The sequence below is a fragment of the Lolium perenne genome, chromosome 2 (genome assembly GCF_019359855.2).
Source record: "Lolium perenne isolate Kyuss_39 chromosome 2, Kyuss_2.0, whole genome shotgun sequence".
Taxonomy (NCBI): domain Eukaryota; kingdom Viridiplantae; phylum Streptophyta; class Magnoliopsida; order Poales; family Poaceae; genus Lolium; species Lolium perenne.
Genome location: NC_067245.2, coordinates 10,417,850 through 10,428,497, shown reverse-complemented (window position 1 = coordinate 10,428,497; position 10,648 = coordinate 10,417,850). Strand labels below are relative to the sequence as shown.

The window sequence follows — 10,648 nt, the reverse complement described above, 5'->3', positions numbered from 1 at the left end:
GAGTGGAATCTATGGAGTGCACAGGCTCCCCAGCAAAGACGACGCCCGTCACCATGGTGCTGCAAGCCCGTCAGTGGGAAGCTAGCTACCGATTTTTTCCTCCCTATTCAGCGAGATCCATTTCGTGTACACGTACGCCGCAACATCTCCACCTCGCACGCTGCTTTTCCCCGTGTCGTCGTCGATAAAAAACAGAGATCGCTATAACATCAGCACAAAACCAAATCGATCGATCGTCCAACAAACTCCCGAGCGATGTTTGCACTCGTGAGAACTAATGGATTACCTGGTGGATGGGATCTGGAGAAGAACTCGATAGAGCACGTATGTATCGTCAGCGACCGACCGCCGTCTCACATACCATCCGCACGCATCCCGCCTGCTTGCCCCATGCCGAAAAGACCAGTGCCCTCGCCGCAGCACAAAGTGTTCTGCTCCTCTCCTCTCCTCTCCTCTCCTCGACGAGTAAAGAGTCAAAGTCTAAGTCGTCACACACGACGCACGCGTTAGCTTCACCCCTCCTCATATTTATAGACATGGAGAGGTCAAGGTTTGGGGATTGAATTCTGAGAGAGGGAAGAGAGATATGGCGGGAAGAATCTGGGGTTACAGGCAATTTCTGCTTTGTTTGCTGCTTGTTTCCGGGTCCTAACCAAATTAACGGAGCTGCAATCAAGTGAGAGGAAGACAAAGCATGTACCTAAGAAATAGTAGGTCCATCAATCTCGAGGTAAAATATGCATGTGCATTGCTCATCCTCCTCTGTGCATGGACTTTACTACTCCCTCCGTTATAGCCAGAAATATGGCCAGCCAAATCGTTCGAATTTCAGGGGACACCCCGTTTCGCTCCATCAGTCCTTCACCCGTTTATAGGAAATGAATTGATTCGGACTTGCACTAATTAATGCTGGAAAGCAAAATCTCAGGCCTCGAGTTGGGTCTCGCGGATCGCTGACCATGGAGCCTTGGTGAAACCAATAGTAGTCACTTGTGCCGTGGCCTCTCTCGCTATCGGTTGGCATCCCCACAGCACGCCATCAACTCCTCGGCGGATGGTAATTTTGGGTTGGTTCGCGCCCACCGCCATCGGGACGTAAAATTAACAAAAGTGACCATTTAATTTCAAGTCGGGCCATGCACGAGCTAGCTACATGCACGCGTATGTATTCATGCATGCACTGACTGGTTTAGCTTGGAACGTGCAGGATTAATCTAATTTCCAAATTAAATAACCCCGCAACGTTGTAGGATGATTCATCTCACCACATTTGTGCATTGTTGTGATCTTTGTAAGAATTATGGTTAATATTTCCTTACACCAATATATCTGAGACTTAGTCATATTGCAAGTTGCAGTGATTAATGCTTCTTAACACATAGTCAAATTTACAGATTTTACAGTATCCCTTCTTTGTTACCAATATATAATTTCATTTCTTGATTGGCAAACCTTTAGTGTATTAATTGAACATTTTTTTAGCAACTGAGAACAATCAGTTTGCCATACAGTAAGCTCCTTCTTAAGTCATAAAAGATAGGAATGTGGTTTTACTTCAACTCCAAGACTACCAAAATCTATGGAAAAGACGTTAAATCTGCGAGGGTTGACTTTAAATCAATGCATCAAGAATCACCATCTTCGTATGATCTTGAATTTGGTAAGTACTTGGCCACAAAATCAGTAATATTCTTGTCCGAGCTCCCTCCTTTCTGCATTGCCCTTTTGGCTTTTTGCATCCACTTGGAAGCATTCCTCTCATACTCTTCCCCACCCAATACCTCCTTGATACACCTCTCCACCTCTTCCCTCCTCACCAAGCCTTTTCCATCCTGACGTGCACGCAAGCCAATCCCCCAAGCGCTCTCCACATACTTTGCGGTTGTCGGTTGGTCTGCCCACTGTGGTATTGCCACCATGGGTACACCGGTGACAATTGCTTCGGTTGTTGAGTTCCATCCACAATGCGTCAAGAAACAGCCTGCATTAGGGAGATTGCAAACCTTTATTTTCAATTCTTGCGAAATGCCACTAACAATTGTTTGCCCTTTTGTTGCATATGCAGAAATGATTTTATATTATACCTGTGGCTCTATGGGCCAATACCTCCAGCTGAGGGCAAAAAGAAACAATTAGGCCTTTCATGTTGCATTGGCCACGAAGTTCTTCGGGCAACTTTTCTGCTTCTTCAGACCTCAACACCCAAAGGAAAGGTTGTGCAGAATTGCACAATCCATAGCCTAGCTCTTCTATTTGTGCCGTGTTGAGGTTAGCGACCGTGCCATAGGATGCAAGGACCACGGAACAAGGAGCCTGGTTGTCTAGCCATGCCATGCATGGAGCAGTGCTGGAGACGAGGTTGAAACCGTAGGACTTGTTCAATGGCAGACGATCATCGTCTAGGTAGAACGATGGCAATGTCGGGCCGACGGTCTTTGCGCGCCATCTCGATTCCATGTAATCTGCCTCCTGCTCAACCCGAAAATATAAAGTTTGTTTGCAGGTACGGAGCAGAGTCTATTGTTAGCAAATAAACAGCATGTCAAAAATTCCTTTTCACTTATCCATGGAGACGCTGTTTAGCCGAATGTTTGAATTTAAAGCATATGAGATAAGAGGATGCCCAATGTCATGTAAGATTTCAGCTGATCAAAACAACAAACAGGTGGTGCTCACCGTGGGTTCCAGGTCGCGGAAGGAGTTGACGAGCACGTCGTCGGCCTGGTCCAGCTCGTCGAACTGCCCGAGAGCTGAGTCCGTGAACGCCGGGTACCACTCCGGCTTGGCCACGAACGGCGGCACGTCTTGGGGCCCAAGGTCCACGCTGAGCACACCCCGGCGACGCAGCGCGCTCCCGTCCGCCAGCGGCAGCGCCACCCGCCCCGCGCGCGCCTCGCCGTAGACCACGTCCACCGCGGACATCTGCGTCATGAACGCGGCCGCGGCCACGCCGGCATCCCGCGCGACCCGCCGCGCCCACGGCAGGTGCGAGTCGTACACGAGCACCCGCACGTCGGCGGCGAGCAGGAGCCGCGCCAGTGTGTCCGACCCAGCGGCTTCCATCCGGCGCAGGTACTCCGCGGTGTCGGGGCAGGAGGCGATCCCGCCGGCGTCGAAGCCGTCGGAGATGGCGGCCACGGGGAAGGGGCAGTCTTTGAGGGGGGTTGTGGAGAGGACGTGGCGGGTGAGGACGAGGGTGGGGAGGAGGCCGTGGTAGGCTAGGCGGCGGCCGAGCTGCAGCATCGGGTTGGCGTGGCCCTGCATCCCCGGGAACGGCAGCAGCAACACGCGCCCGCCGCCGCCGCCGCCGCTGCCCTGGGCGGTGGTGTCCATCGCCGTGAAGTCAGCGTCTTCCGGTTCCGCTTCCGGCTGGCCTGTTTGGAGCGGGAATTAAGTATGATGCGGTAGAGTGGCGCGCAAGGTCTTCTGCGAGTGGTTGATTCCGTCAAATCTGGAAGAAAATGTTCGAATTTGCTTTGACTCCTTTGCACGATAGGGATGCAGGTGACACTGTCGCGGATACTTAACAAAATATACTTAGGGCATCTCCAGCGGGTTGCAGGTGACACTGAGCGACCGTTTACGTCCGTCCGGCTCGTAAATGCGTCTGGTATCACCTTCAGCGGGACAACGCATAGTAACCGGGTCGTCCACGGCGACGCAAACCTAGCCTAAATATGCGTCAGGTTTGCGTCTCCGCGGACGCTGCGCGGATGTAGCGGTCGTTCGCCCGGCCTTCGCACGGGCCCGCCTGGCAAGGACACAGTTGCTTCGTCTTCCGCGGTATTACTTACGGTCGGCGCGCTGCAGCCTTTCCAGGACCACGTTAATGGCGGACCTCGGCTTCCGCGAGCATGCGCAGCTGGACGCCGTCGCAGTGGCAGGACATTGAAAGCGATATGGCTTCCGAGCCTCTTAAAGGGACGCTGCCGGCGCCCATTTCCCCCACCACACCATTGGCAGAGCCAATACAATCCACCCCACCGACGCCATGGGGAAGAAATGATGGCCCTTCCGCAAGACCAAGAACGACCACGAGGCTAGCGGCTCGCGGTCCGGAAAGAAGCCACGGATCGGGCGGTACGTCCGCATCGACTTCGCGCGGCGCCTTTCGTAGGAAAACCGACCGGTGCCATGGCCGAACAAAAACTTGCTTGGAGGAGGCTCGTACCTCAACTCCAGGCGCGTGCCGGTACCCCCAGTGCCGCGCGAGGGCCGAGAGCGCCGGGACGAGGTGCGCCGCCGCCGAGCCATCTTGCCGCCGGATCTCCAACAAGATCCGGCGTACACGCTCAACTCCTACAACTGGATCTCCTTCGGAACGTGGGAGTTTGACGCGCGCCGCCGCGCTGGCTACCTCTGGGTCGTCGAGTTCTTCGACCGCGAGATCACCGCGGAAGAAGAGGAGACGACCAGGACGACGAGGACATGACGAGGACGAGGACGAGCAGGTCGAGTGCGAAGAGTACGACCACGACGACGGCGGGCCGGCGTGGGATCCGGAGACCCAGCCGCCCGACATTACCGAGGAGGAGGCCATTGCCATGGCACTGGCCAACAGCGAGCGCGACGAACTCAACGAGCTCGCTTTGTGGGACGGCCTCGCAATCCAGCTCCGCGAGTCCGCACTGTTGCAGGGTAGGCCCGCGACTCCTCCGGCCACGCCGACGCGTTCCAGCGACCGCGCTCCGGCTGCTGCTACGGCCTGGGATCCCTGGGCACCTTCACCAGAGCCTCCTACGTAGGCGATGACCTGGCCGCAGTTGCCGCATCCTGCCCTCCTCCACCGCCGGCGTACCAGCTTCCATGACCGACACCGGAGTTCATCGACCTCGTCAGCGACGACGACCAGTAGGCAGTACCTAGGTTTTTTATGGCCTTTTTATGTTTTTTTAATGTAAACTATGACTTTATGAATGGACAAAAAAATTATGCGTCGTTCCGCTGGAGCCACCCCTCGCTGCAAACTGACGCGGGCGTCCGAAATGTGTCGCGCCGCTGGAGATGCCCTTAAACAAAAGTAACTCCGTCACTCGCGCTGGGTCCACGCTGTAAAAACCGTCGGTATAGCAAGCCGTTCGCGTGCTCTAGCAGTCTACATTGTAAAAGATTTAGGGCCCGCTCTATTTTGCCCTAGCCAAAGTGTCATATTTGGTGCGTCCACTGCACGTGGTGCATCGGAATTGCGCGTGAAGAGCTAACCGCCACTCGAAAAAATCCCCCACGCCCTCCCAATTTCAGCTCACCCCAGCCGCGCCACCGCAGAGCCGATTCGTCCCCTGTTGCGCGCTCCCATAGTAGATCCAGCACCACTGCACCTCCACCCGGCTTGCCCACCGCCCTCGCCCGATTCGAGCTAGCGGCCGCAGTTCCGCCGACCGATTAAAGCTAGCGGGCGCACCGCATGTCGGTTCCGCCGCTCGATGTCCTCGTGAACCCAAGACGCAACATGGCGCACCGAAGATGCTCGCCGATATGGGAACAAGGTATGTTTCACCGCCGACGCGCTATTATATAATTTTTCGTTCATAGAACAGGTATTCACTTATTTTACATGTTTTTTAGACGATTCGTCCGACGAAGAACTTGCTATTGAGGTACAAGAGAACATCTCGATGGTATTGGCTTGGCGAGCCAATAAAAAGCGGAAGCGCGGTGGTTCGGTTTATGGTAGACAGAAGTTGTGGAGGAAATGTATCAAAGGCCACAACAAGTTGATGCGGATATATTTCAACGAAAATTCGACATTTCCCGAGAACTACTTTCGTCGGCATTTTCGTATGCACATCGACTTGTTCAAGCGCATTGCCACGGAGGTGACAAAGTATAATCGGTTTTTTGAGCAAAGGGAAATGCCGCCGGAGAATTTGGGCATAGCACCTACCAGAAGGTGACCGCCTTGCACATGTTGCCTTACAGTATTCCGCCGGATTTAGTTGATGACCATTTGGCTACGGGTGAGAGTCAAGTTATCATGTGTGTCAAGCATTTCGTTGTAGCAATTGTGCTAGTGTTCGGCCCCACACACTTGAGAGCCAGTTTTCTTCGGGTCTGTTTCATCGGCTAAGGCGTTTCTGGCCGGTTTTCTTTTAGTTTTTAGTTTTTTCCTTTCCTTTTCTGATTGATTTTTTTTAACTTTTTTAAAATCTTGAACATTTTTGAAATAAGCATTTTATATCTTCTGAAAAAATATTGAACAAATTTTATTTTTTGAATTTTTTTTTGAGCGAACAATTTTTTTTGAGAAATATTTTTTTGAACAATTTTTATTTCAGAAATTTTCAAGTCCGAACATTTCTTTTGCGAAAAAACAAAATGTTTCATATTTGATTTTTTTGCAAATAAAAAAGAATTTTTTTTTTGGAGAAGAGGGTTATTTGTGCCGGCCCACTAGGGGAGCGAACGCGGTAGCTTTGCGTGCGGTTCACGCATGCACAGGAGCCACTACAACACCCATTCAAGATGCCAGCTGCGGGAAGCCGTCGGCACAATACTCTCTCGGCACAGCTTATTTGGCCGTCGCCACAGCCCTCAGGTGGGACCAGCGGAGGCATAACGATCGTTAGCCCTGAAGGTCCTGTGCACGTGTGCATCTTTTTTCAAAAAGAAAATTCAATTTTTTTAGGCAATTTTTCGAATTGTTTGATAGTTTAATTTCTAAGCATGCTTAAATGCTTAATATTAGGTCCAATTACTTATTAATAGTCAAACTTCTCACTCGTTCACCCATCCTCACACTGCTTCCATCCCAGCACACTTAACTTATTCGTTCCTTCCGGATGAGCCCTTGACAGAGGAGTTATTCTTTGTTGACAATAGTATCCTATCAATCCTATTAATACTTGGACAATGACATCACACTTATTTATTATTTGAATTCTAAATAATTATTTGACTAAAGAATAATGAATAAATTATTGTTTTTAATAACAAATCTTGGAACAATAAAATAATTTTTTTATCAAAATCTGAAATCTAAAAAAACTCCTATTTCCTTTTTGATTTTGAAGATTCTAAAAATGGTAAACTGCGTAGACCGTTGGAATCGGATGTAAAATTTTCCATAGATATATTTTCATCGGAGGTCGTATGCAACCAGAAAAGCTATTTTACCGAAATATGACACAATTTTGCCTAATGTATGGAAATTCATGTTCATAAATTTTCCTAACAACTAGAACACATAATACATGGTCATCTCAAAGTATTTATTTTTTGACATTTCTAACATTTTCTTATATTTTTGAAAACATAAAAAAGGCGATTCGATCTGGATGGGGGTGGGGGGGGGGGGGGGTGGTGGAGAAAAAGAAAAACCTTGTGCCGAAAGGCAAAGTCGTCGTCATAGGGCTTAAGAGAAAAAAATCTTGTGTCACGGCGGAGACCGTTGCGACGACGGTGGCCATCGGCACAGATTGCTCTATGCCAACGGCTTGCTTCACGGTCTGCCCTGTTGGAACCGTGTGCTGACGTCCCCAACAAAAAACTATCGGCAGAGAAAAAGGTCAACGGCACCATGACGTTTTCCGTGGTGACCGATGTATAGGGCGACCCAAGTAATACTATAGAGGTAGTTTGTTTCATCTTTTGTGGCAGCATCTTGATCCGTATCATGTTCCTAGCGATACATTAGGACTCGTATCAATGATCCGATCGTGATACCACCAGATTTTCGGATCTTAATATATACGATCGCTCTGACCTGGTAGAGTCGTAGAATCGTGCTGATCTGTAGCGCGATAATGAACCTTTGCCCCAAGACCCAGACGTGCTGCCGATCCACCTGATATGTCGTGCAGGCCGGCACGTTGGGAGGAGGGGGAGGCGGGTGGTTAATGAAACAATGGGCTGCTCGATGGCACGCCTCCTCTCCCTCTGTTTCTATTTATATGCACAAGGACTTGCGGTACAAGTCAAGGTTACAAGGATTGTTACACAAGAAATATCCCTAACTAATCTTGGTTAGCCGCACGGGAGAATGTCTCCCTAACACGCCCCCGCAGTCTGAGCTCGGTGCTTCGCCGACGTGAAGACTGGATCGAAATTCATGAAATAAGACAGACGGTAGCCCCTTAGTGAAGATGTCAGCAAACTGAGAACTGGAGGGTACATGTAACACTCGCAGAGCCCCAAGAGCCACCTTCTCACGCACAAAGTGTATATCAAGTTCGATGTGCTTGGTACGCCGATGCTGGACTGGGTTGGCCGAGAGATAAACAGCGCTCACGTTATCACAGTAGACAATCGTAGCGCTGTCAAGAGGACGCCTGAGCTCCTGCAGAAGATTACGGAGCCAACAAGTCTCGGCAACAGCAGTGGCAACAGCACGGTATTCAGCCTCAGCGCTAGAGCGTGACACGGTGGGCTGGCGGCGAGATGACCAAGAGACCAGGTTGTCACCCAAGAACACACAGTACCCTGACGTAGACCGGCGAGTATCTGGACATCCTGCCCAATCAGCATCCGAGTAGGCAACGAGAGAGTGAGAGGTAGAGGAATATAGGGTAAGACCATGATCGAGAGTCCCCTTGAGGTAGCGAAGAATCCGTTTGACAATGAGGAGATGAGGTTCACGGGGATCGTGCATGTGAAGGCAAACTTGTTGAACAGCGTAGGAGATTTCGGGCCGAGTAAGAGTCATGTATTGAAGAGCGCCGGCTAGACTGCGATAGAGAAAGGGATCAGCCACAGGAGAACCGGTAGATGCAGGAAGTTTTGATTTGGTATCAACAGGAGTGGAGGCCGGATGACAGTCACTCATGCCGGCACGGTGTAGGATATCTAGGATATATTGTCGTTGAGATAGGTGAAGAGAATGGGGTTGGCGAGTGACAGAGATACCGAGAAAATGATGAAGGGGTCCGAGGTCTTTCATGGCAAACTCGCGGCTGAAAGTGTTGATGATGGAATGGAGAAAGGAAGTGGTGGATGTGGTAAGAACAATGTCATCAACATAGAGAAGAAGGTAAGCGATGTCAGAGCCGCGATGGAGAGTGAAGAGAGAGTTATCAGATTTGGATTCAAGAAAGCCAATAGAACGAGCAAAGGTAGCAAATCGTTGAAACCAAGCCCGAGGAGCCTGTTTAAGACCGTATAGTGATTTGAGGAGACGACAAACATGAGTGGGACGAGAGGGATCGATAAACCCCGAGGGTTGTTGGCTGTAGACTTCTTCAGAAAGGTTGTGATACGTCTCCGACGTATCGATAATTTCTTATGTTCCATGCCACATTATTGATGTTATCTACATGTTTTATGCACACTTTATGTCATATTCGTGCATTTTCTGGAACTAACCTATTAACAAGATGCCGAAGTGCCAGTTGCTGTTTTCTGCTGTTTTTGGTTTCAGAAATCCTAGTAAGGAAATATTCTCGGAATTGGACGAAATCAAAGCCCAGGGGCCTATTTTCTCACGAAGCTTTGATGGCGTGTATTTCACACGTTCGTTGGGCAACCCCAAGAGGAAGGTATGATGCGCACAGCAGCAAGTTTTCCCTCAGAAAGAAACCAAGGTTTATCGAACCAGGAGGAGCCAAGAAGCACGTTGAAGGTTGATGGCGGCGAGATGTAGTGCGGCGCAACACCAGGGATTCCGGCGCCAACGTGGAACCTGCACAACACAACCAAAGTACTTTGCCCCAACGAAACAGTGAGGTTGTCAATCTCACCGGCTTGCTGTAACAAAGAGTTAACCGTATTGTGTGGAAGATGATTGTTTGCGTAAAACGAGTAGAACAAGTATTGCAGAGATTGTATTTCAAGAAAGAGAATTGGACCGGGGTCCACAGTTCACTAGAGGTGTCTCTCCCATAAGACGAACAGCATGTTGGGTGAACAAATTACAGTTGGGCAATTGACAAATAAAGAGAGCATGACAATGCACATACATATCATGATGAGTATAGTGAGATTTAATTGGGCATTACGACAAAGTACATAGACCGCCATCCAACTGCATCTATGCCTAAAAAGTCCACCTTCAGGTTATTATCCGAACCCCCTCCAGTATTAAGTTGCAAAGCAACAGACAATTGCATTAAGTATGGTGCGTAATGTAATCAACAACTACATCCTTAGACATAGCATCCATGTTTTATCCCTAGTGGCAACAGCACAACACAACCTTAGAACTTTCTCACATCGTCCCTGTGTCAATGCGAGGCATGAACCCACTATCGAGCATAAGTACTCCCTCTTGGAGTTACAAGCATCTACTTGGCCGTAGCATCTACTAGTAACGGAGAGCATGCAAGATCATAAACAACACATAAGCATAACTTTGATAATCAACATTACATGTATTCTGTTTTCATCGGATCCCTACATACGCAACATATAGGATTACGAGATAGATGATCTTGATCATGTTAGGCAGCTCACAAGATCCGACAATGATAGCACAATGGGGAGAAGACAACCATCTAGCTACTGCTATGGACCCATAGTCCAGGGGTAGACTACTCACACATCACACCGGAGGCGACCATGGCGGCGTAGAGTCCTCCGGGGATGATTCCCCTCTCCGGCAGGTGCCGGAGGCGATCTCCTGGATCCCCCGAGATGGGATCGGCGGCGGCGGCGTCTCTGGAAGGTTTTCCGTATCGTGGTTCTCGATGCGGGGTTTTCGTCACGGAGGCTATTTGTA

The 10,648-nt window shown here is 49.8% G+C and overlaps 1 protein-coding gene across 1 annotated transcript; it reads right to left on the bottom strand.

Moving 5' to 3' along the window:
* Positions 1-1,409: 1,409 nt before the first annotated feature.
* LOC127324036 (UDP-glucosyltransferase UGT13248-like) lies at positions 1,410-3,423 on the bottom strand. Its single transcript, XM_071825853.1, has 3 exons — positions 2,677-3,423; positions 2,085-2,469; positions 1,410-1,981 (listed from the first exon to the last, which is right to left on the bottom strand). Exons 1-3 carry the CDS (start codon positions 3,331-3,333, stop codon positions 1,626-1,628), a joined length of 1,398 nt encoding a protein of 465 aa, XP_071681954.1. The 5' UTR covers positions 3,334-3,423; the 3' UTR covers positions 1,410-1,625.
* Between the last annotated feature and the right edge of the window lie 7,225 nt (positions 3,424-10,648).

Coding starts and splice junctions, on each gene's coding strand:
- LOC127324036 (XM_071825853.1), bottom strand. CDS start 3,333: ATGGACACCACCGCCCAGGGCAGCGGCGGCGGCGGCGGCGGGCGCGTG. Junction 2,470..2,676: donor TCCGCGACCTGGAACCCACG/GTGAGCACCACC, acceptor CGGGTTGAGCAG/GAGGCAGATTACATGGAATC. Junction 1,982..2,084: donor ATTGGCCCATAGAGCCACAG/GTATAATATAAA, acceptor TCCCTAATGCAG/GCTGTTTCTTGACGCATTGT.